Raw genomic sequence first — 23,901 nt, 5'->3', positions numbered from 1 at the left:
CCTTTTATTTTTATTTATTTATTTATTTATTGGATTGGGTACTTTTTAAGGTTCCATTTTATCTCCTCTACTAACTTTTATTTATTTATTTATTTATTTATTTTTGGTGCCGGGAGTCAAACTCGGGTCCCTGTGCTTGCATGGCAGGCGGCAGAACCACTGAGCTAAATCCCCAGCCCACCTCTGCTAACTTCTTAACAGTGCTTTTTTGTGTTATGTTTTACCCTAAGAGTAGAAATTTGTGTCATTGGCCTATCACAATTTATTTGAGTTAACATTATAATACTGTAAGTACATTAAACATTAATAATTATACTGTTTTTTCTACCTTTGTTTTAAATGCTATAATACATTTGGGTGATGGTGAGTACTAAGAATTGAACCTGGGTTCTTGTGCATGCTGGGCAAGTGCTCTACACTGAGCTACACCCTCAGCCTCCGTATTATTACTAATGCTCTAAACAGTTTACTTTTTTTTGTTATTTTTGGTACCGGGGATCAAACTTGGGTCCTTGAATTTGGGAGGCAGGCGCCAGAACCACTGAGCTAAATCCCTAGCCGTAAATTCACTTTTAAGGAAGTTAAGAGAACAAATTAAAGCACAGTGGGCCTTGGCTGAAGTGATGGCGCATTCCTATAATCCCAGGACTCATGAAGCCAAGGCAGGAGGGTTACCTCGAGTTCAAGACTGACCTGTGCTACATGGCAAGACCCTGACTCAAAAACAAACAAACAAAAACAAAAACAAAAAAAAATAAAAAAAATAGAAAGTACATCGGTTCCTTTGTATCCATGGGTTATGTATCCACATACTCAACCAGCTGTGCTTCAAAAATTTTTGAAAAATATTGTCTCTGTTGAATATGTATAAATGTTTTTCTTGTCATTAATTTCTAACCATTATAACAACTATTTATATAGCATTTACATTGCATTATGATACATAATCCAATATGATTTAAATTTTCTTTACATCCAAGACAGTATCTGAACCTTATATGTAAATACCACATTTTTAAACAAGGGACTTGAATACCTGTAGATTTTGGGACCAGTCCCCCTATGGATAACCAGGGATGAATGTAATATTATTTACTGCTGTATTTACCTTTCCTAATATGCTATGTCTTCCTATAGATCCAGAGTCCTACCTGGTATTTTTTCCTTTCGGTACTAAAGAACTTCCTTTAATTTTTCGTGTAGTCTGAGTCTCCTGAGAAAACTCTCTTCACTTTACCTCAATTTTCAAAAGGTGTTTTTGCTGGAGTTGGTAGTGAACACCTGCAATCCCAGCTGTAATCTGGAGGCTGAGACAGAAGGATTACACACTCAAGCCCAGACTGGGCATTTCAGTGACTGTCTTAGTCACTTCCTGTTGTCTTTGGGACAAAATACTTAACATCTGCAATTTAAAGGGTGAAGGGTTTGGCTCACCTTGCAGTTCGTGGTCAGTGGTCTCCCAGGAAGAAACAGCATGGCACAGGGGGATGTCAGAAGGGAAATGGCCCTGGTCAGGCCAAGCAGAATGAAGAGAGCAGAGGAGGAACTGGGGAGCCGGATAAACCCTTCCGGGCCACGCCCCCAGTGATCTGCCTCTTCTAGCCAGACCCTCATCTTTTTTGTTTGTTTGTTTGTTTTTGTACCGGGGATCAAACTTGGGACCTTGAGCTCTTGCAAGGCGGGCACCACATTTTCACCGCTCCTTTCTTGGGGTATTGCTGCATTAAACTTTGGGGCTGTAATCCCAGCACTCAGGAGGCTGAGGCAGGAGGATCGCTGTGAGTTCGAGACCACCCTGGGCTACATAGTGAGTTCCAGGTCAGTCTCAGCTACATAGTGAGACCCTGTCTCAAAAAACAAAAACACAAAACAAAACAAACAAACAAAAATACATATATGAACTAAATGACCACACTGAAAAAAAGGAAGACTGAAGTTATATTTTGTTTACAAGAGATGCATTTCAAATATAAAGGCAGAGATGGGACCGGGGGTTTGGCTCAGTGGTTCTGACCCCTGTCTCGCAACAGCAAGGACCTGAGTTCGATCCCCGAAACCAAAAAAAAAATCCCAAAAACAAAAAAAAAAAAAAAAAAAAAAAAAAAAAAATATATATATATATATATATATTTAAAGGCACAGACAAGTTGAAAGAAAAAAGACCAAATAAGACATACCATGCAATCACTAAGCATGAGAACACCAGGGTCGCTACTGTAATAGCAAACGAAGTAGAATTCCAGACAAACAGTATTGCCAGAGATAGACATATTCATTCCATAAAGGTAAAAAGCCAAGAAAACACGAAACCCTAAACATGTCTGTGCCTAATAGCAAAGATTCAAAAACAATAAAGCAAAAATTGATCAAAGCAAAGGAAGAGATGGAGAAATCCATGTTAGAGTTGTAAAGATGGGGAGGAAAAAAAAAAGAGGACTACAGTGTCACAGGCACGAGGCAAAGACAGAGAGAAAGAAATAGATGAGAGCAATGGACAGACAGAGGGACGGAGATGGAGGTAACCCGACCCCAAGAAGAAGATGGGTCCCAGAGACACGGAGCAACTGATAGAACAGAACCACCCTGGGCCACAGAGGAGGCTTGGCGGTTCTGTTTGTATTGAGTGGAACCAGCACAGGGGTCTGGACCTGTGGGTCCCGGATGGGGTGGCTACAGGGTAGATACCATCACTTACCTGAAGCCCTGTGAGGCCTTGGGGGCCAGGCTCCCCACGTGCTCCCTTTGTGAGAGGGGAGACAGGAAAGAAGTTATTATCGGGACCTCTGATGTAGGGCCCCTAAGGTTCCCCAGAACCCCCTATCTGAGCCGTCTGGGTACTCACTCTTTCGCCCTTTTGTCCTGGGTGGCCTGGGATTCCTTTGGGTCCAGTAGGGCCTGGGGGTCCCTGAGCAACAAGATAGGGCCTTAGTCTTGTGCCGGGGTAGGATGGCCCGGGTAGGGGCTCGGTGGCAGAGGCGTTGGGGAGAGTCTCAGCTCGGTCTGGCTCTCATACACCTAATGTCCAGCGTACCATGGGCAGTGCACCCAGTACAGTGTTAGAAGTGCTGGACACCGGGTCAGATAGTCTCTACTCAATCCACAGGGGTTCCCAGCTTCGGGCCACAGCCCAGGACACAATTTCTACTTTTCTCGGCCTTAGGCAATAAATAATGCTCTTGTTACACGAATCGAATGAGAAGATGGTACGGAAAGGGCTTTGCAGATCAGGCGTTCGGTCAGTATTTGTCGAGTGAGTGAATGAAAGAATGAAGCGAGGATAAGCAGGCGGATGAATGCGCAGACAGGCTGGGAGCACTGGGAGAATGACTCACCGCGTGTCCAGGACTCCCGGGTAACCCTGTGGGGCCAGGAGGTCCAGGGGGACCTAGAATAAAATAAGAGGTCCTCAAGCCTGGAAAAGAGTGATACGGCCAGCTGCCTCCTGATAGCCACAGGACTAGTTAGTTATTCTGCAATCGACTAATTCCGTCTTTCACGCCAGGTCTGGGCTTGACTTACCCATGGGTCCTGGAGGGCCAGGGGGACCTGGGGAACCAGTGGGCCCCTGAGGCCAGCGGCTGCTGGTCTCAGTGAAGGTGTTGGACAGTAATGAGCCCCCTGCAAGAGGAAAGACAGTGAACAGAGTTGGGTAGACTGCGGCAGTGCTCACCTGCCACCTCTGCAAAGTCAGCCCCGACTGCCCTGTGGGCCACTGCCAGCACGGGCGGGGCCTCAAGGCACCGGCTCCCAGGATGGAGAGCAGCGCCAGGCTTGGACATGGAGGATCAGAAGGCAAGGAGGCCTGGGTTCTCATCCCACAGTCTAGATGGTGACATCCACAAAGCCTCTCTGAACCTCAGTGTTGCCTGGCAACTGAAATGAAAGCTGCCACTTAGTGACCATCAACAGCATTCCAGGCCTTGGTGTGTGGGTACCACGGAGCCCTGGGAGGTTGGCACCATCACTACCTCCACTGCAGACGGGGTGAGTGCTGAGGCTAGCAGAAGAACAACCAGTGAGACGGAGTGCATGTGGGATGGGACAGCGGCACAGGGAGAAGGCCAGAGATGTGCGTCAGGGCCCAGCTTGGTGCAGGAATGGGCCCTCTCTGAGTACAGGGTCACCGCTGTGGCCTTGACTGCTTGGAATTCACTTCTTGCTGCCAGGATTTGAGCTTCCTGGCACTCTGAGGGCCGAAATTTAGCCAACTCCAAGTTTGGGGCATGCTGGATACCTGGTGGTTCTGAGCAAGTATATCTGAAGCCACCCCCTACATTCTAGCTGTGTGACTGTACCAAGTGGTCGCCTCTCTGTGGCCCTCAGTGTCCCATCTGTGAACAAAGAACAACAATGTCTACTGGGTGACTGAGTGACAAGTGGTCTGCACTGGACACATCTGGCATGCAGAGGTACCCGTGAGACGGAACCAGGCACAGAGGTGATGGTTACTCGAGCCTCCCCAACCCCCACCACAATCTACCAAACACCCCACAGGAACTCACCATGCTGGGAGATCTGGGCGTAAGGTGGCCCAACAGGGGCTGGGGGGCCCGGGGGTCCAGGAGGCCCTGGTGGGCCTGGAAGTCCCCTCTCTCCAGGGATGCCTGTGGCTCCGGCCTGCCCAGGGCTCCCTGGTGGACCCTGTGGACCTGCAACGAGATTCCAAGACTCAGGGGTGTGCAGGAGGCAGGGAGAACTACAGCGACTTCAAGAAGGCAGGATAAGGTCGCCTGGGCCACCGGGCATGAGAGAGGAGTCTAGAGTCCACGGGCCAGGCCTGTCTATGAGGGCCATGAACACAGAATCCTGTCCTTTGTCCCATCTGTGACGGTCTGGGTGTCCTTTCTCAGGGGTCCCAGCCCACCATTTCCTCCCTTTGGTCTGGGAACTCCTGTTGGGCAAGCACTGGGCTAATACCTAACCCCAGTAGCCAGCTCAGAGCCCGCTGAACACAGCTGCCCAAGGAGCATGAGTAGAATGAACCAAGAGAGAGGGTTTTAGGGAGCCCAGGTGTGCGTGGGGCAATCCGCAGAGTGGACAGTAGAGAGCAAGGGGGTGAAGGAGGCCAGGACACCGGGCTCTGTCAGGGTTGGGGAAAGTCCATGTGGCTGGGCAGAGGGCCAAGGAGGTTGGAGGAATGGGCATCATTCTGGGCACTCACCTGGCAGGCCTCTCAGTCCTGCTGGGCCCTGGCTACCAGCATCTCCCTTGGGGCCGATGGGGCCAGGTAGCCCCCGAGTGCCCACTCGGTCTAGGGCAAAAGAACATGAGGTTGGCAGCTCTGGGCTTTCTTTGACCTGCACCCCAGCTCTGGCTCCTCAGCCAGCACTCACCGTCTCGAGGGAGCAGTGGGGCCCTCACAGGCTCTCTGGCTCCTGGCAGTCCTGGGTGAGGGGGTAGAAAGGGGTCAGTGTCCCTGCTGGGTCCGAGGGCAGGGAGACTCACGCAGCGTCCTCTCCTACAGCTCCACCCCGGCAGGGTCTGCTGGGCTAATTGGCCTCCCAGGACTCCAGGGCTCAGGAGGCCCTGAGATCATTCTCTCAGGTTTACTGAAGAGATGGGAAGACGGAGGTCTTGGAGGGACAGGCAGTTCCAGGCAGAATGGGGACCAGATTCTCACTGCCCTGATTCCCACGTGGGAGTGATTCCTACCTGATCCACTCACCTTGGAGGCCTCTATCTCCAGGGCTGCCCTGGGCAGCCGGAGAGCCCCAGAGTGGGGCAGGGTCTTCAGGGGCAGGTAGGGTTGGGGGCACTGCCTGCTCAGGGACAGTCAGCACAGCCACCTGTGGAGGAGGCGCAAGACAGGGATGGAATAGGCACCAGGGACTCATCCAAGACAGGCCAGCACTGTGGTCCTGGTGTGGGAGGTGGGAGGCCCATGATGCTCGCAGAGCTCACCTGGGAGTAGAGACCTGGGCTCACAGGGCCCAGAACTTCATCAGAAGTGACTGCGTCCCCCTCCCCAGCGGTGCTGGGGATTGAACCCAGGGCCTTGCACGTGCTAAGCAAGTACTCTATCACTTAGCTACTTCGCCAGCTCTGAGAAGTGACTGTTTTTCAAAGTGTGCAACTCACTGCCTGTCCTATAGAAAAGTCATTACAGACCATCACTGTCAGATGGCTGTTCTGTGATGTTGGTGTTTGCTGGCCACATAGGTTTTTTCTGTGCTCAGCCCATAAATAATACGATGTTTCTCTTGGTCAGTTAATGCTCCACAGGAATATGATTGGGAGGAATCTTGCTGATTTCTCTGTCTCTCCCTCCATGGGGGATTGAACCCAGGACCTCCTCTACTGCTGAGATTTTTACTGAATCTAAAGGAAATGAAATAGAGTATGGAACAATGGAGAGCAAAGTATACACAGATTATGTACATTGTATCTGTGTGTGTTTGAAAATGAAAGAAAAAGATGACCGCAAGGCGACAGCAAATGCCTGCAGTCCCAGCTACTTGTGAGGCTGAGGCAGGAGGATGGCTTAAACTCAGAAGTTACAAGCCCCAGAGCCAGACACGGTCTCAGGGGGGAAAATGGTGCGATCCGCCTCGCTGGGGGCTCGGGTGCCCGCTGTGAATTGGTTTCTGGAAGGTTTTCCACATCTCTGACTTTTTCAGGTTTCCACATTTAGAATCTTTGTGTAGTTACAGTTCACAATTCAAAAGGCATTTTTTAAAATCTTGAAATGATTTCAGATGTGTACTAGATTTGCTTTTGAAGCTGGAAGATGGTGCTATTATGGGGACAGGGGTGGGGCAGGCAAGGAGGGTTTCCAGCAACAGGCTCTGGGGAGTACGGGCTCATCCGGCTGGGCCCGGCCACAAGGAGGGAGAATCACCGTCTCCAGAGGATGAACAGGCCAGGCCGTCTGACTGAGGGGTCTTCTCAAGGATGGCACTGGAGGACGTGGCTGCCTAGGAAACTGCCAGTCGGGTCCACGAGGAGCCCCCAGGGCCGGGAGTGTGGCAGCCCAGAGCTACACTGGGGGAATCGGAACGGAGCCAGACATGGGGGTGCAGCAAGGGACAGGGGATGCTGGGGGCAGGGAACCAGGGGCAGCTTCTCACCCACCTTGGCCTCCAGCGCCTTCAGTCGCTCAGCCAGCTCTGTCACTTTGCTGCAGTTGAGACAGCCTGTGGGATGGAGGAACCTAGGTCCCTGGGTCCCCCCTAGAGCCCTGCAGCCCTGGGGGGAGGGAGGGAGGGAGCTGAGTGCAGGGCGGGGCTGCAGAAGCACCTCAGGCTCAGGGTGTGCAGTGCCGGGCAGGTTTTCTTCCCCCCCAAAGCCTCCGGAGAGGACTTTTCTCCCAGAGAAGAACCCAGCACCCCTGCACATCCAAAGTGACCCCTCTCCCAGAAGCCACAGCAGGAAATCCTGTTTTCTGTTGGGTGGGGACTGGGGCCTGGGCCCGCATGCTCTGGGGACCAGTCCCGGTGGGACCAATCTCTGAGGGGCCACCCCTGGATCCTCTCACACAAGAACAGCCCAGCTCTTCTGGCTAACTTAAATATCTATGTCAGTTCGGGCCAGGTGAGGAGTCTAGAAGCGGGGACGCACTGGTCTTCACTCCAGCTTCATGGGTGAGGGCAGCATCACCCTGTTCGTGCCTGAGGAGCCTGGGCTCACTAGAAATGTACGGCGAGCATCTCTGGAACACACAAGTGCCAGCCTCGGTGCTGCCCCTCCTGGCTCAAGTCCTGGGGCAGGCAGGGCAGGCTAGAGCAGGGCAGGGCGTTCTCCTCTCTGACCTCGGTTCCTTTTCTCTGAAATGGGGTCAACCAGGCCTGGGCCGTGTGTGGGTAACAGCTGTGAAGTTTAACGAACTGGTGATGGAAAGCGCCTGGCTGGGGCCTCACACAGGGCAGACGCTCCGAAAAGCAGACTTTATATAAAAAGACAAAATTCGGGCTTGGACCTGCATCTGCGGGAGATCAGGGGTCATGGGTCTTGCGGTGTCTGGGGCCAGATCGGACTCCCTTCTGGTCCTTCCTTTCTCTGGCTTGAAGCTCCTTTCAGTCTGGGTCGAGAGTGCAGGGCGCTGTCCAGCTGGATTTTAGACTTACTGCCCGGAGTCCCTCCAGGTCGACCCATCCCAGGAAGTCAACAGGAAACCACCAGCACCTACCTGAGAAGGCTGCGGGCCGAAGCACCATCCGCCGCACGGTGTTGCCCGACCACATGGGCTCCACAAAGCCAGAGGAACCTGCAACTGAGGGATGGAGGGTGAGAATCCTGCTGGCCCGTGCCGTCCTTGCCTGGTCACATACACCTGCCCACGGATGCACAGGGGCAGAAGAGGTCCAGGGAGGTGGAGCAGTGGATCTGGGTCACACAGCATGAAATGGCACCTGATGGGCTGGTGAGAGCAACTGCCACAGAGCGGGACTCTGGATGAATGAAGCTGGGGGCTTCCCCGGTGACCCCAGCCGGCTACACGGGTTAAGAGGTTAGAATTAACAGCAGGCTTCTGTCGCGGTGCTAACACTTACTGACCCATGTGTCTCTTGGAATTTGACAATTTTCTCATCTTTATAGTGGGACATTGAGGCCTCTGTCTGGCCCTCCCAGGCTGGTGTGAGGCCCAAAAGATGGAGATGTGTACAAAGGGCCCACTGCACATACACAGGGCCCGGCACATAATAGGTGCTCAATACATGGGGCTACGATTGTTGCCTTCCTTACTTTCCCTGCCCCACTTGGTAAGAAGGGACTGAAGTGGCTACAGCTCTGGTTCTAAATGAAAACCAGAGGGAGGCTGGCTGCCTGTTCCTAGAGCCCACTCCCCCACGCCCCAGGAGGAGCAGCCTGTCCTGGCAGGTCTGGCTTTGGGGGTCTGGATTTCGGCACAGCTGCAGGGACGAGCTGGCCAAGCCAATGGCAGGGACACAGCTGGAGGGGCTCTCCAGCCAGCAGGGGCAGCACTCTCCGCTGCCCCCCAGGCCTGCCTTTTAAGGTCATGAAGCGTCGTCTGTGGGGGGGTGTGGGGAGACAAGACCCAAATAAGGCACGGGCCTGGCAGCTTGGGCTGTGGGTTGAGGCAGGGAGCACGAGGCGCCAGGAACTCAAACCAGACGGGTCCCTCTGGCCGGCCCCGAGTGGGGAGGCTGCCAGGCCCTGCTCCGGTCCTACCATGGGCCCTTGCTCAGGCTTAGCTGTAACCCTGGCACATGGTCCTCAGGGGCCTCTGACTTGCCCAGGCACAGAGGGCAAACCCCTCCAGGATGGAGGAAGGTGGGTTTCCCACCAGGACTGGGGCAGGGAAGGGGAGACGCCACTGTGAGCCATGCCCCTTGCTAAGGGCTTACAGAGCCCAGCTGGGTGCTACAAGGTTGGTTATAACAATAGCTAAGCTGTGCTTAACACCTACACTCCGAGCAGTGCCTGCACTTTCTAAGAACTTACTATAGTCTATTTTATTGATTGATTACACTACAGTCGATCTCAACAGATAGGAAACTGTGGCACAAAGCATCTCAGGACCACCTCTCCTGTCTCCCAGGCGCAGACAAATGAATGAGTCAATGAGACTTTTCTTCCCCCATCAGGAAACCAAAGAAGAGAGATGAAGTGACTCATTTAGTCACAGCCCTGAAGTTCTCCAGGCTGTATCTGAACCTAGGCAGGTCTATTCTAGGGCTTGATCTCTTTTATGGGGGTGGGGGGCTGGCCCCGTGTCCAGCAGGACTGCTGGTGCCTGAGAGAAATGGCCGTGCAAGCCCTCTTCACCTTTTTGCTCCTCATTGACTAAATGATAATTTTACTATGGTTTGAGGGTGGTGACCCAAAGCAGCGGTTGTGACTCCAGCCCTGTGTAAATAAGGTTTTCTCTGTGATGAAGTACTGGCTTCTTCCTGCCCTTCCTGCTATACTTCTGTTGCCTTCCTTTTTTTCTCATAGTTTTGTTTATGCAACACTGGGGATCGAACTCAGGGCCTCACACATCTAGGCAAGTGCTCTACTACTGAGCTACCAGTCTATCCCAACCTGAATGCAGACATGCATTTCTACTAGATCCGAGGTACCAGGGATCGAACTCAGGACCTTGCACTTGCAAGGCAGGCATGGTGCCACTGCGCTAAATCTCCAGCCCTGTTTGTCTGTTTTTTAAATAGCACTTTCCTCCCTCTGACATGGTACTGACTGGTACAGTTTCTCAGCTGACTGCCTCTTCTTTTGCCCCTGAGTGGAACACCAACCTCACCAGGACAGAGACCTTGTCTGTCTTGTGTAATCTCAAGGGCTACAGTAAAGTTCCATTTATGAACACACGACTCATAGGCTGAAAATAGATTTTGAGCAAGCAAAAGAAATAAAAGGCAAAATAATGTAGGAGGCAGACCACAAACACCTTGAAAAGGAGCATAAATGTTCCAAAGTCACATGAGGGTGCCCCTGAGTTGTTAATCGGTGGACTTGTGGTTGGAAATTCTTTTTCAACCAATTTGGTTTTGGATATTTCACCAGGAGCCAGAAAGAACTTAGAAAAATGAGCAGAAACACAGCCAAGCCAGCTGTACAGACAGAAGGGGCTCAAAGTGATTGTGAATTTCAATTATAGAAAGAGAGTTTAGGGCTGGAAGTGTAGCTCAATGGTAGAGGGCTTGCCTAGCATGCAAAAGTCCTTGGGTTCAACCCTAACACGACCAAGAAAAGAAAAGAGAGTTTAAAGAAATAACAGAACTGACCAAAAGACCAGGGAAATGTTGATTCTGGATTCAAGATTCACAAAAAATTATCCCAAACTTCCCCAAAATTCTGGTAAGTGGATAGAAATACTTTGAGAGATGAACCTGGTTATAAATGGACCCTTTAAAGCCAGGCATGGCAGCGCACGCCTGTAATCTCAGCACTCAGGAGGCTGAGGCAGGAGGATCACTGCAAGTTCGAGGCCAGCCTGGGCTACACAGTGAGTTCAGGGCCAGGCTGAACTATAAAGTGAGACCCTGTCACGAACAAACAAACCAATGGACCCGTTATAAGGCACACAAAAACCCCAGCAAGGAAGAAGCTGTGAGTTGGGGGTGGCCTTCTACAGAGCAAACATGTCCCATCCCTCCTGCTTCTGCCTGGCCAGGGGCCCTAAGCAGATTGCACTGGGCAGAGAGGCCCCTCACCGGAGCCTAGTGGTCACCCCTGAAGGGCACCTCTCCTGCCCTGTCTTGCTGTCCCAGGAGGGCCGAGGCTGGTCCCAGGACACAGACCTAAGCTCTATTCCAGGGAACAACCACCCTACACACGAGCACACTATACCCTCCCCCACCCCTGTAGCTGTGGCTCCCTTGTCCTCTCCTCTAGGAAGCCTTCCTGGACAGACCTGGGTACCTACCAGTACCAAAGGCCCCCTTGACACCTTCACTACTCTGTCCTGACCTTCAAAAGGCCAGTGGCCTGTGTAGTTTCTAGTTCTGTGCCTCCTAAAACAGCCCGTTTTTTCTTCCCAGTACCAAGTCTATGTCTCTCCCTTTGGATTTCCATGGTGCCTCATGGCACAGAGAACATTAAGAGCCAGGCAAGGTAGAATACTCCTGTAACCCCAGCTCTCTGTTGTAAGGCTGAGGCAGGAGGGTCACAAGTTTGAACCCAGACTGGGCAACTTTTTGAGATCCTGTCTCAAAATAAAAAGAAAACCTGGAGATGCAGCTCAGCATGAAAGATCTAGGTTCAGTCACCAGTACCACAAAACAAAACAAAAAACAATGAAGCCCCGGAACTGGCAGGCTTGCTCTGTCTACACAGCAGGATGTGGGGGACTGGATTCCAAGCCTGCTCTAAATTAGGAATGGAGCTGTGAGAAGTTTGAGTCCTTGTCCTTCACCCCTGTGTCTCCCTCCATGAGAGAATCCAAGAGAAGGTCCTTCATTGACATCCCTCCCTCCACCCCTGGTCAGCACGATTCGGTGACCACAGGCCACAGTGATGCAGCTGCCCCAGCCCCAGCCCAGGTCTCCTGTGGGAATTTGCTTTGCAAATGTAAATATTTGCTGCTGGCCAGCTGGTGACTTGATCGAGGGTCAGAGCTACCTTGAAAAGAAACCTTACTGGGAGGCCTCTGGGAAGCTCTGGTCTTGTCTGGCCTGGCCCTTCTGTGCAGTTTCCATTCAAATCTGTGCCCTTTTCCTTATCCCAGGCTGTGGCGGGCACTGGAGCCGCAGGAGTAATACAGGCAGAGACGCATCAAGAAAGAGACAGGCAGAGGGGACGACCGACTGCCAAGGCACGGGTGGGCAGAGGGGAAGAGGGAGCGAAGGTGGAGCTGGGGGGGACGGAGAGCAGGAGGGCAGTCATCCGCGCTGGGTGGGGCGGTGGGGGAGCGCAGAGGCTCCCACAGAGGAGCAGGAGGGGACTGGTGGGCCGGCTCGGTGGAGTCTGCAGGACCCCGCATCTGCGAAGGGCAGGCCGGGCTCCTGCCTGCTGCCTGAAAGTGTGGGAGGCCCCGGCCTTGGCGGTGGGAGAGGCTGGGCGCCTGCAAGTACTGGCTGGAATCTCCCGCGAGTCTGCTGAGGCTTCGGGCTGTGTGGGCTCAGGCCAACATCCCCACTGTGGTTCCCCACCCGGGAGCACAGGGCTGTGAGGGTCCGAGGGTGGGAAAGGGACTCAAGCTAGGCAGCCGGGCTCCGTGAGAAGAGGGTGAGCCCTGGCGCCACTCTTTCCACGGGGGGCGCGGGGGCTGAGACCGGCCGGCACACTTCCCGGGGTGTTTTCAGACAGCCCAAGCAGAAGAAAGACTCCTGACTCGTCAGTCAGGGCGACCTGCTTGAATCCAGCTCCTCAGCTCACTGCTCTCACCCTGAGCACAGCTTTTTCCTCTCTGAGCCTCACTGTCCGCATCTGAATATTCTGTGCCACGATGCACCGGCCTTAGGCAGGCGGGTGAGTGCTGTACAGCCCGGTACAGAGCGTGGTGGCGGCTTTCCCTGTCCTTGTCATTACTACGAGGGGAGGGTCTGGGGCAGGGGTACCACAGGCCTCGGGTGAGAGCTCCGGAGAGAACCTGGCCGGAACACTTCTGCGCTGTGTGATTGAGACCAGCACCTGTCTGCCTTTATCATCTGGTCAGTGGGGCAGATGGGCAAAAGATCTGTCTGCACAGAGCCCCAAGAAGCAGGGGACCGCAGGGGTGGTCGAGCCAGCCCGCCCCTTTGCACAGCCCACCAGCCCAGGGCACTTAGGACTTGGGTCCAGGCCTAGAGATGATTGCTGGGCTCGGTCTGCCTTCCTGCCATGGCCTTGGCACTGTTCCAGCCCCCTGCCTGCCCCTCCTACGGGGCACATTCTAGACTTGGCCCCTTCTCATCCACTGTTTCTGATGAGATCCACTGTTTCCACGAGCAGGTGGCTAGGTGAGAGCCTTAGCCAGTTCCCTCCCAGACAACAGCTCTCTTCCTAAGGGTCTCAGTTCTGGGCTCTGATGTGCTGAGTGACCCCAGGCCAGTTCCCTTACTGCTCCAAGCCTCAGTTTCCCCTAATGTATCCTGGGGTCCACCGTGGCTCTGTCCTCTAGGTGGTCATGAACATCCACTGAGGCTGTTCCCCCTCACTGCCACAGAGTGAACACCCCCATTTCACAGATAAGAAAACCAGGGCGGAGAGTGGTGAGGTCCTGACTGGATTACACCAGCCTCACGACTATGAAGTCTGGAGGCTCAAGGTTTGTTTGCTGAGCAGCTAAAGGAGGAGCAGATCTCAGAGTTGGGAGGCAGGGCTGTGTCTACTGGGTCAGCAGAATCCCCAGCACAGGGGCGGAAGGGAAGAGGAAGACATTTATGGAGGATTTACTACGTCCCAGTCATGACGGCTCACTTCTGACTCCCAGGTAACTGGCAAAGCCAAGGTGAGCATAGAAATGAGCCACTCCAAGTCACACAACGCAGTAACTAACTGATGCAGGGCTAGTTTTGGAATGACAGGTGTTCTCTTATTTGTGGTTCACTCCATGCTGGTCTGGGCAGTCATTCCTGGCGATGCAGCTCCGTGGACCCGAGGTCAGGTCACAGCAATGAGCAGGCCATAAGGGCAAGCACCAGTAGGGGAAAGGGTGGGGGAGCCAGCCTGAGCCCAGCTGTGAGGAAGGGCAAAGCCTCCCAACTCCCCAGTGCAGGCCTCAGTGGGTCAATTTTCTAGAACATCCGGGTCTGGACATCTGGTCACCTTCTCCCTTTCCTTTGTGTCAACCCTGTGGGTAGGAGAAGCTCTTCCCATCCCATCGGCCATCACGCAGTGTTCACTCACCATGGGCTGCTGTGGCATCTGTGAAGTCTTTACTGCATTATCTCATTCCAGCAGCAGCACTGAGAACCACTCTATATTACACGCCCACTTCACAGGGTGAGGGCCAGAGAGCCCGAAGCTGTCACAGTACAACTTGGTGCCCTCCCTCCCGGGCGCAGGAGGAGAATCCTGCCTGGACTGAGGGCCCTTGCACCGTGACTCGCACAGTGCACGGGGAGTCCCGGGCCCAAGGCCCCACAGCTGCTGTGTGGCAGAGCCGGCCTGACCCCCTGAAGTCCCGTCTACCCTAGTCCTCGGGCTGAGGCTCAAGGGCCTGCAGAGGGAGCCACCAGGCCTCACCTCAGCGTTGGCCTGGCCCAGCACAACCCCTGCCTCACAGGCTCCCAGCCCAGGCCCTGGACACACGGGTTTCAGCAGCCGTGTTCAACGTCTGCCCTTGGGAGGGGAACCAGGGACACAGGACTCTCCGGCTGGGCCCCGCATCGGGGGGTTCACCATGGACCTCCGTGGCCTCCTTGGCGGCCACTTCTCCTAGCTGGCTGTCCTCTTGCCCCTTTAGCCCTTCTGCTTTCCTCGCCACCGCTGAGCAGAGGGTGCTGTTCGGGGCCCCCGGCTTCCCACAGTGGGGCATGGCCGCCTCCCTGCTGGCCTGTCTGGCGCCAGGACCCTCAGCTTCCAGCCACCCAGTTCCTCCTCGGCTCCATGGGAGACTCCTCCCCTACGTCAGAGCCTGCCAGAGCCCTCCCTTCCCCACGCCTTGGTGAATCCTGCCTCTGCCCGATCCCGATCCCCGTGTCACTCTGGGAACTGGGCCATAGTAACTCTCTCTCCCAAATCACCCACGAGCAGCGCCCTCTGCTAGCACCACACTTCCTGGACTCAGAGGCTGCATTTTTTCACATCCGTGCTTCTGCAATCAGGATACATCCTATTAGTGACAGTCGATTCCGTGCTGCCTGGGGCCCTGAAAGCCTCTACTCAGGAGGTGATGGGCCAGGTTCTCAGGTTGGCTCCAGGTCAGCTCACCCCCTTCACAAGACCATGCTCGTGAACTCAGCTCCTGATGCCGCCGGATCTGTTGCTTATGGGATCAGCTGGGCAGTGAGGGTCACAGTACACAGGTGCACAGGTCGGGGGGTGCCCCTGCACCTGGGCCACACTCTACACAGAGTGCACAGCTCAGTCCACCCTGAAGCAAACAGGTCTTGAATCCTGACACTGCCACATAGAAGCTGTGTGTCCATCACCTGCAGGGTGGGTACCAGCATCCCTACCTCTCTGACCACTGAACTGACTCACGTAGCCCTCTGCTTTCACGTGGTATGTTACCGTGCCCCGTGGAAATGTCCACTAGGTTCCCCCAGATGCTAGTGCTTGAGTCTGTGATGCCCCCCAAAGACTCAGGTGTTGATAAAGGTTTGTTCCCCAGGGTGGTGCTACTGGCACACAGTAGTACCTTTAAAAGGTGGGGCCTCATGGGAGGTCTTTAGGTCACTGGGGATGTTTCCACCCCCAAAGGGATAGGGAACTCCAGCTTACTGCTGTTTTTCTTTTTTTTGAGTCCTGACCACGAAGTCTTTTCCTTGTAAGATGTGGTACCTCACCATAGTTCCAAACCTACATAGCCAAACAATTAGGGGCCAGAAGTTCCAAAATAAACCTTTTAGCTGTGCTAAGTGTTTTAGCTCAGGTATTTTTTTATAGTGATGGGTGACTGACTAACACACCAAATTTCACAGAAAGACCTGGGACGGCGCGACTTAAAAAGTGAGCAGCACAACAAGTAGAAAATACTTCCTGAGGCCCTGAGAGTCTCTGAGAAGCAAATGGAAACCACGAGGGAACAGCAGGTGCTGTCTGTATCTGAGCCATGCCATGCCTGTCAGGCCTGTGCAGTGGGCTCCTGCGTGCAGTCCTGTGCAGGAGCTGCACAGCAGGACTTAGCAGCAGGTACCTATTCCTGTGCACTCCTGGGAAGCACGTGTCCCTGTTAAAAGGATGCATGCGACAACCAAACAGTCCTACCTTCCTCGCAGCTTACTCCCGAGTGCCCAGGGCAGCACCTCCACTCGCGGGCGGTCACTGTCTTGTACATCACCTTGTATGTGGGTCTCACCACAGTTCTGTAGCTGAAAAAGTGTCCCATGGCCCAGTTCAGACAGGGTCTTCGATCACCTTCCTTACTGCCCTGGATGCCTATGGGGACAAACCCAGACAGAGCCCCTGGAGCCTCTGCCACTCCAAGCCCCCCTGGGATCTCTTTCTCCCTGCAGTCTGGGGTTTCAGCCAATGGGATCGGAAACCAACTAGACAGAAAGGCCCTGCAGGCAGGGCTGACTGGTGCCTGACAGTGATACTCACCAAGTGAAGGAAAACAGGTGCATGGTGCTATACGGAAGAGCATTCCTCCCTTCCTCCCTCAGGAAGCCCTTGGGGTTCCCTCTTGATACAATGCTGCCTTTGCTGCAGCCTCTCCTGGGGCCCTAGCCTTCATCTGTAACCCTACACAATTCTGCACCAGGAAAGCCACGTGGTCCTTCTCCACCGTGGCTCACTTACCTGCTTCCTGGGCAGCTCATGGGCCAGGGGCAGTTCTGCAGCACTCGCTGAAGGTAAGTTCCGTTTTGCACATGGCATGAGACAGTACGGGTCACCACATACGAGCACCAGTTTCTGAAACAGACCCAAACAGAGGAGGTTCAGGTGTTAGGTGCAGCCCCTTCCCAGGCCTCTGGGCAGATAGGTGAGATGATCTGTGTCCTCTCCAAGAGCCCCAAGTCCCCAGTTGGAGAGACCCTTGGACTTTCAGTGTCCTTTGGGTCCCTTCTGGTGGAATCTGAACAGCCGGTGGCTTAGGGGTGGATTCTACGGCCCTAATGAGGGTGGTCCCTCTGGGGGCTCTCAGTAGGCCTTGGGGAATGAATTACAGGGCAAGGTGTGGGCAGTACATCTTCATCAGGGCTGTCCATGTCATACCTCTTCCTTCCAACCTTGTCCATGTTGGCCACCATTATCTCCTGCCCCACAAACTTGGGACCTTGCACTTGCGAGGCAGGCAGCGGAACCACTGAGCTAAATCCCCAGCCCCAGAAATGTATCTTTGAAACTTACAAAAATCTCAACTACTCAGTAAGAGATCATGTCCAGCCTGGGGCTAAGAGGGTTCCAGCTCAGGTTTCAGATGGGCCTGTGTTGAGCATCTAATGGTGGACGTTCTGGGCAAGGTTCCAGATGTGAAAGCCTCAGTCTTCTCATCTGGAAAATCACACTCATAAGAGAGTGGGAAAATTCAAATCAGCCAGCATGTGGAAGGCCTGGGCACAGCTCCTGGTATGCAGCAAGTGTGAAAAATGGAGTCTGCTGTAGTGCCAGGAATGGACAGAACAGAGGGACCGACAGCTCTCCTTGACCCCAGAGGTGACGGTTTGATGAGAATGTAATTTTTCCCTGTAAGTATAGTCGTTTGCTTCTGTTTCCTATCTCTGCTTCTTCCCTCCCTCCCACCCTCTCATTCTAATAGAAATGCAACTGCTCTGTAACTCTTGGTCTAGGCTCTCCCCTTAACCACATGTGACAGCTGGCTCTCAGCTCAGCACCTAGAAACACTGGGTTCTGTCACAGCATCTGGCTTTGTGCCTGGTGGTCCCATAGCTGTTGGGTTATTCCCAGTTTTGAGCTATTCCCAGAAGTGCGACGGTAAAGCATCTGTCACCTGGGCCGTGGCTGGCTGGCTAAGGACTCTGCTGACCTCCTGCATGGGCCAAACTGAACTGTCCCTTCTGTCACTTTTACTCCCACCCTGGCCTTCGCCCGGGCTTTTCTTCCTCCTAGACTGATTCCAGTGTGACCCAGAGAGATGGAGGGACTTCCCTAGGGTCCCACAGCCTGAGCAGACTAAATTCTGGTTCTGGCCGAGGACTTTCTCTTTCTGTAGGCCAGGGTGGGGTGGGCGGCAGCTGGAGTGTTGCGCTGCAGTGGGACTGGGAGTCTCTTCAATAGCTGGCACATTCCAGGTGCTCAGCAGCCCTCAGCCCTGCACGGGGTCACAGGCCCTGTGTTCTTGGCCCGGGCCAGGGAGGGAGGGATGGATGGTTTCCGGTGACCTTTCTCAGCCTAGGCTCCCCCACACCACCACGCTTTCCTTCATGACCTTGAGCCCAGGGTCAGCAGGTTCCCAGGCTGCGACCCTCACAGCATCACAGACCATGGCTTGCTGAGATGGGAAGGACATGGGAACTGAGGCCTCTGGGAAGGTGTCAGAGGCCAGGCTGGCCTATCCACATTTCTGGGCTCTAATCCAGCTCACTTCCGGAACCTTAGCGTCCTCTAAACCGTGGGGGAGGGCCTTTCCGGCTCACCACGGCAGAATGATGTGAGTACTCTTAGCATCCAGCAGGTGCTCACTATGTGTACTGCAACAAGGTTTTAGTTGGCATTTGGAGGCGTCAGTCCTTCAGGCTAGCACGCTGATTATGCAGCCTGTCGGCACCCAGAGGAACTCGAGGATAAAGGAAACGGGGCCTGTGCTTTTCACACACCAGTAGAGGGGGCCAGGCATGGGTTACCGCTTTATTCTGCATGGCAGGTGTTCAAGAAGCTGCAGGACCCAGGATGGGGAACCACTGGATCCGCTCAGGATGGGGTGGACATGGAAAGGGACAGAGGAAAGAGGTGACGGCACAGTGGGCCCTGCAGGTAAGAGAGGGCACATAGAGAACGGCAGAGGGATGAGGACAAGCAACGTCTGGAAGGGAGGGACCCGTCACAGGGGTGGGTGCAGCAGACCTGAGGGGTGGGCACAGGGGCTGTGGGGGAGCACGGAGGGGCAGGGACAGGCTTACGTTTTATGACACAATAGTCAGTGTGATGTCGTGCACCTGTAGTTCCTGCTGCTAAAGAAGCCGAGGCAGAAGCTTGTTAAAACCTGGAAGTTCAAGGCTTACTGGGCAACACAGTAAGACCTCAACTCTGACAAGAGCAGCAGAAGACTCCTGTCCTGTAGTGCCTTGGGTTCCCGGAATGATGATTTGGAATCTGCTGGAGTTTTGTTTGGAGGGTCGGGCACAAGCAACTTTTGGGAAATTGATGTGAATCGTGGCTCTTCCCCTCAAAATGCTTAAGACCTAGTGTACAAGTTCAGGGGGTTCAGAAGTACCCTGCAGCCAGAGTGAAGTCTTCAAACCAATCCAGTTCTCCTTGAGTCAAGGAAAGGGGAAGGGAGGGAGCAACTTGGGCTGCGGAAAGCTGGGAGCTCCTCATACAGAGCGGGGTCCTGGGCACGGAAGGACACTCCCTGATCAGTGCGCAGAAGCACACACATACAGAAGCAAGTGAAGACATGTACACACGTGTGCACACGCACGAGTCCAGAGAAGCACGTATACCCGTACGCCCGGATAAGGCAAGGCGGCAGGGCAGGTAGACACAACCTTCCTTCCTGTGAATGTGTCTCCATGTGAGCACACTCACACTCACACACACAAGTGTGGCCACAGGACGTTCGCGGTCGTATCCTCTACGCCGTCCACACAAGCACGCTCGGGGCGATGCACCCTCATCCCTGTACACACGTGCACACACACAACAGCAGCAGAGATGGGCCAAGCAGAACAGAGCGCTGAATGCTCCCCTCACAGGTATTCACACCCACACACCCACCCTGCTCAGACCCTGGACTAGGACAGGAAGGCCTGTAACCGTCCACAATTCCCCCAGCTGTCTTTTTATTGGAGAGGCGGGTGTCAAGGAAATGATTATTTTCTTCCTTTTTCATTAAAATCTCCCCTTCGAAGGTGCCAGCCTGGTCCTTTGGTTTATTTCCTACAAGCACGACTTTGCTGGAAACCCCTGCTCAGGGGAGACACAGAGCTGCTGGCCGGCTGGCCAGACCTTCTAAGCAGGCACAGACACTGAGGCCAAGCGGGGCTCTAGGTCAGCCAGCCGGTCCCTTCACCTGGAGGCGATCAGTTACCACTCCCATGACAGCTTTGAGGACACATCCTGTTGCCTCCCAGAATAAGCCCAAGCTCCACCACAGGGTCCCACCCCTGCATCCACATTCCACGGGTAGCAGGAAGCTTTGTGTAAAGCATGGCCTAACACTGCCTGTGCCCGCCGTGGAATGCGAAGTCCACCGTGGCTCTCCGCCGCACTGCAAACCCTGCCTCCTCCCTACCTCATCCGACGTGCAGCTCACATCTGCCCCACCCTCATCTTTGCAATCGGGGACCCCCTGGCCCCCTGGCCCGGCAGACTCCTCTTTATGCTTTGGGTACCAATTCTGAGGCCCAGGTGGGATTGGTTTTGCGGGACTGGATTGAGCTTTACAGGTTCTGAAGGGAGGACCTGTGCAGAGACCAAGTGAGGTTAGAGATCAGCTCACAGGAGCTCCGGGATGTTTGCCGAGTGACTGAATGAGAGAAAACAGTGGCCCTGGGCAGCCGAAGTAGAGCCTTGCGGTCCTAGAAACAGATGCGGTACTTGGACACTCTGCCTCCATCCCCGCTGCCCCTGGGCCTCCTTCCTGGGGCGTGAGCAGCAATAAGTCGCAAGGGCAGGGGCCGGGAGAGACTGCTCACGCCTCCTGGTCCTCACTTCTGCCCACTCGGCACCTCCTGGGCCTCCAGAGGACTCCGGGAGAAGAGAAAACAGGACAGACCAGCTCAGCCTGGCACTGGTCTCCCCCATGTCCTCACCTCCCCCCAACACCAGCCCTCCGCTCTCTGTCTCCACTGGGCCCGGGCTGTGATCCGGAACAGTGATAGGGGCTAATTGCAGGAGGCGGCCAAGCCGGCCTGGAGCCAAGGGCCCTTATGAAAAGGAGGGGAGAGAACAGAGCCAGGCGGGAGGGGTGGGGTGACAAGAGCCAGAACCCCGCAGTGGGGGTGCAGCTCCGGTCCTGGCTCTGCTGCTGCCCAAACTGGTGGCCTGGACAAGGCCCCGACCCTCTCTGCCCTCGCTCTGTCCATCTGCAAGCGGGGAGAGCAGGAGAATCCCTTCCGGAGAGGAGCTCCATGCGGAGTGCCTGCTTGGCACGGTCCTTGGTGCCATGGTTCATTCTTGATCCTGGGCTGCAAGGCCACAGTCAGACACGGGCCTAGCTGGGGGCTGTGACCCAGGAGCCTCCCTTCGGCTTGAGGACACGGGCACGGTCCCTTCTTCACAAGGGCAGACTGTCAGGCTCTGCGTTTACAGAGCGGGAGACTGAGGCTCCAAGAGAAGGCACCTGCCTGGTTGCCCGTGTGGCACAGAGCCAGGATCCAAGCCATGGAGAAGGGCTGGGCACATCGGAGCTTTTTACTCCTCCCCACCCTTGGATTTGCCCAACGGAAGTCAGAACCGCAAGGGTTAGGGGCCTTGGCCAGGTCACCAGTGATGATGATGATTACTTCAACTCTAGAGCCACTGTGCAGAGATGAGCGGATTGAAAAAAAAGGAGATTCAGGCTGAGAAAGACGTCAGAGGGCCAGGAGCAGTCCCATCAGGGATCGGTGCTTTGGAGGGGGCAACAATGAGCCAAGGCAGCTCTAGATAGTCAGGGGAACCCTGATTGGGGGGAATCTGTCTCACCACATTCCTGCGGCTGGGGGAGGCCCTTTGGATGCCTTCCCAGGCCTCCCCCTCCCCAGGGACAAAGCCCTTTTCTGCCTTTGGTCCCTTGGCTGCCAAGGGGTGCCTGGGGCACCTGGCTCGGGGTGGAGGGAGGGCTGATGGGGCGTGACATCCCCATGCTGTCTCCAGTGATGCTGGGACAGGGCCACAAGGGGAGGCCCTGGCAGCCAAGGAGTAGGCGCCTCTGGATCCAGGTCCCTTCCCCCACCGAAAGCTGGTGACAGCAGGCGTTCTGTGTAACAGGTTCCATGCTGGTTCCTCAGGGGACTGCACACTCTCAGAAAAGAGTCCCCAAGCAGGGATGAGAAAAACAAAGAGGGAAAATGAGACCCATAGCCACAAAGTGACCTGCTTGAGGCTGCACAGTGAGTGAGTGACAGAGCCAGGAATAAAACCTTGTTGTGTCCAAAGCCAGAGCCCTAAACTCCCAATTATGACCTCCAAACCTCCTGAGACGCCCAAGCTTAGACAACCTCTTTCCCTAACACAGAGGACTGTTGGGAAGGAAGAGAGGCTGGATTTGCAAACTTCTTGGCCTGGGACCATGCCACCTTTTTCCTCTCTAGGCCTCTGTCCCCTTATCTATAAAACAGGAGGAAGGACATTGCCAACCTAGCTCGGGTGACACTCAGGCCACTGTGATAACCTCTGTAAACAGATGGGAGGGCAGTCCCCAGTGACTACTAGATACCTGCCCACACTTATAGTCCTGTTCCTACCTAGGGAAACCTGGGTGAGATGAGCCCAGCCTCTGACTGGCTAAGGGGAGGCTCTCTTCTGCGTCCTCATCTTGAGCTGGGATCCTGATGTCTCACACCCACGCTCTGCACAGGTCACCTTCCCTGGTAGAGCCTTGGCTTTCTGCTCTATGAAACAGGAATCTTAAAAAGCACACCTCAGGGCTGGGGATTTAGCTCAGTGGTTCCACTGCCTGGCTTGCAAGTGCAAGGTCCCGAGTTCAATCCCCAGTACCAAAAAAAAAAAAAAAAAAAAAGCACACCTCAAATGGAAGGCAGGAAGATTCCGGAGACCAGCGATGCGGAAAAAGTGCCCAGCCCAAGCCAGCCCGGCGAGCATGCAGTAGGTAGTGGCTGTGACATGCAGTGAGAAGTCAGTCGCCGTCTCAGAAAACCGCTCTTCTGACCTCTGCTGCCTCAGCCATCTCCTCCAGGCCTGCCTGTGTCACCTGCTATGGCTAGCCCAGCAGGGGCATGCTGGCCCCCGACCACTGGGAAAGAGGAATTTCTGAAAAGAATTAAAGAAGTGAGGCCTTAGGAGGTGGGAGTCAGGCTGGCCTTTGAATGGGATGAAAAGCCCTTCCAGGGGCCTCCCTAGTCCACATTGTCTGCCTTGGACAAAGCAGGCTGCTTCTCCCAAGTGGACCTGGGCCAACCAGGAACTACAGCAGGTTCAAACACCATTTTTTTTTTTTTTGTACCGGGGATTTAACTCCCGCCCTTGTGCTTGCAAGGTAGGCAGCGGAACCACTGAGCCAAATCCCTAGCCCTTCAAACACTATTATTAAAGCCAGAAAGTCAGATTTGAATCCCAGCTTTGCCAGCCCATGATCTGGATGACTATGTCAGTATTCTGGTCTCAGTCGGCTTACCTTGTGAATGGGGACAGTTCTGTCGACCTTCGGGAAGGATTAAAGATGACCCTAACTATAAAGCGCTTTTCCACAGCACCAGATGTTGGGAGATACTCCATAAAGCCAGGCAGCAATAATGTGCCTAGCTGTTAGAAGGACAGCAGGAAGATCAAATGCTCTGTCCGTCTCTGTGGAAAATGTCCGGTCTCTAGGGGGCCTCTGACACTGACCCTCTGGGCTAAGTCTCCACCCCAGTTCTGCCTTTAAGGGAAATACTAAAAAAAAAAAAAAAAAAAAAAAAAAAAAAAGCCAGGAGCAAGGAAAAGGAGCGAAGGTCCGCCAAATAGCAGGTCTCCCAAGCAGCGTCGCTAAGAGGTGTGCAGGGGAAGGGGCCCCTGGGCCAGGGTGACAAGTCCTCTCACCCCTCCCCTCTAGTCGTAAACTGAGGCTGAAGGAGGGCGAGTCGGGGA

At 54.3% G+C, this 23,901-nt stretch overlaps 1 protein-coding gene and 1 long non-coding RNA gene across 7 annotated transcripts in view; one reads left to right on the top strand and one right to left on the bottom strand.

The window, feature by feature from the left end:
• Positions 1–23,622, bottom strand: part of Emid1 (EMI domain containing 1) — a 41,447-nt gene extending 17,825 nt beyond the window's left edge. For 2 of the 6 annotated variants that reach the window (XM_010603728.3, XM_010603730.2), the window contains exons 1-13: positions 23,450–23,618; positions 16,789–16,902; positions 16,255–16,358; positions 8,126–8,209; positions 7,072–7,133; positions 5,666–5,786; positions 5,334–5,384; positions 5,162–5,251; positions 4,503–4,649; positions 3,520–3,618; positions 3,333–3,385; positions 2,843–2,905; positions 2,696–2,740 (exon numbers count right to left, since the gene is read on the bottom strand). In XM_010603728.3, coding sequence (XP_010602030.1) covers positions 2,696–2,740; positions 2,843–2,905; positions 3,333–3,385; positions 3,520–3,618; positions 4,503–4,649; positions 5,162–5,251; positions 5,334–5,384; positions 5,666–5,786; positions 7,072–7,133; positions 8,126–8,209; positions 16,255–16,358; positions 16,789–16,902; positions 23,450–23,550 — 1,134 coding nt within the window. In that variant the 5' untranslated portion in view covers positions 23,551–23,618. Of the gene's footprint in view, positions 1–2,695; positions 2,741–2,842; positions 2,906–3,332; positions 3,386–3,519; positions 3,619–4,502; positions 4,650–5,161; positions 5,252–5,333; positions 5,385–5,665; positions 5,787–7,071; positions 7,134–8,125; positions 8,210–16,254; positions 16,426–16,788; positions 16,903–17,340; positions 17,622–23,449 lie in introns of those variants that run through there. The other 4 variants (XM_010603726.3, XM_010603727.3, XM_033762299.1 and 1 more) reach the window with 4 other exon arrangements.
• LOC104848040 lies at positions 3,632–8,158 on the top strand. The gene is made up of 3 exons (XR_776299.1): positions 3,632–3,984; positions 4,282–4,438; positions 8,082–8,158. It is a non-coding gene; the product is annotated as an uncharacterized LOC104848040 (long non-coding RNA).
• Positions 23,623–23,901: the final 279 nt, after the last annotated feature.

Source organism: Fukomys damarensis, unplaced genomic scaffold (assembly GCF_012274545.1).
Source record: "Fukomys damarensis isolate Sample0158 unplaced genomic scaffold, DMR_v1.0_HiC HiC_scaffold_12, whole genome shotgun sequence".
Taxonomy (NCBI): Eukaryota; Metazoa; Chordata; class Mammalia; order Rodentia; family Bathyergidae; genus Fukomys; species Fukomys damarensis.
This window is presented reverse-complemented; position numbering and strand designations above follow the sequence as displayed.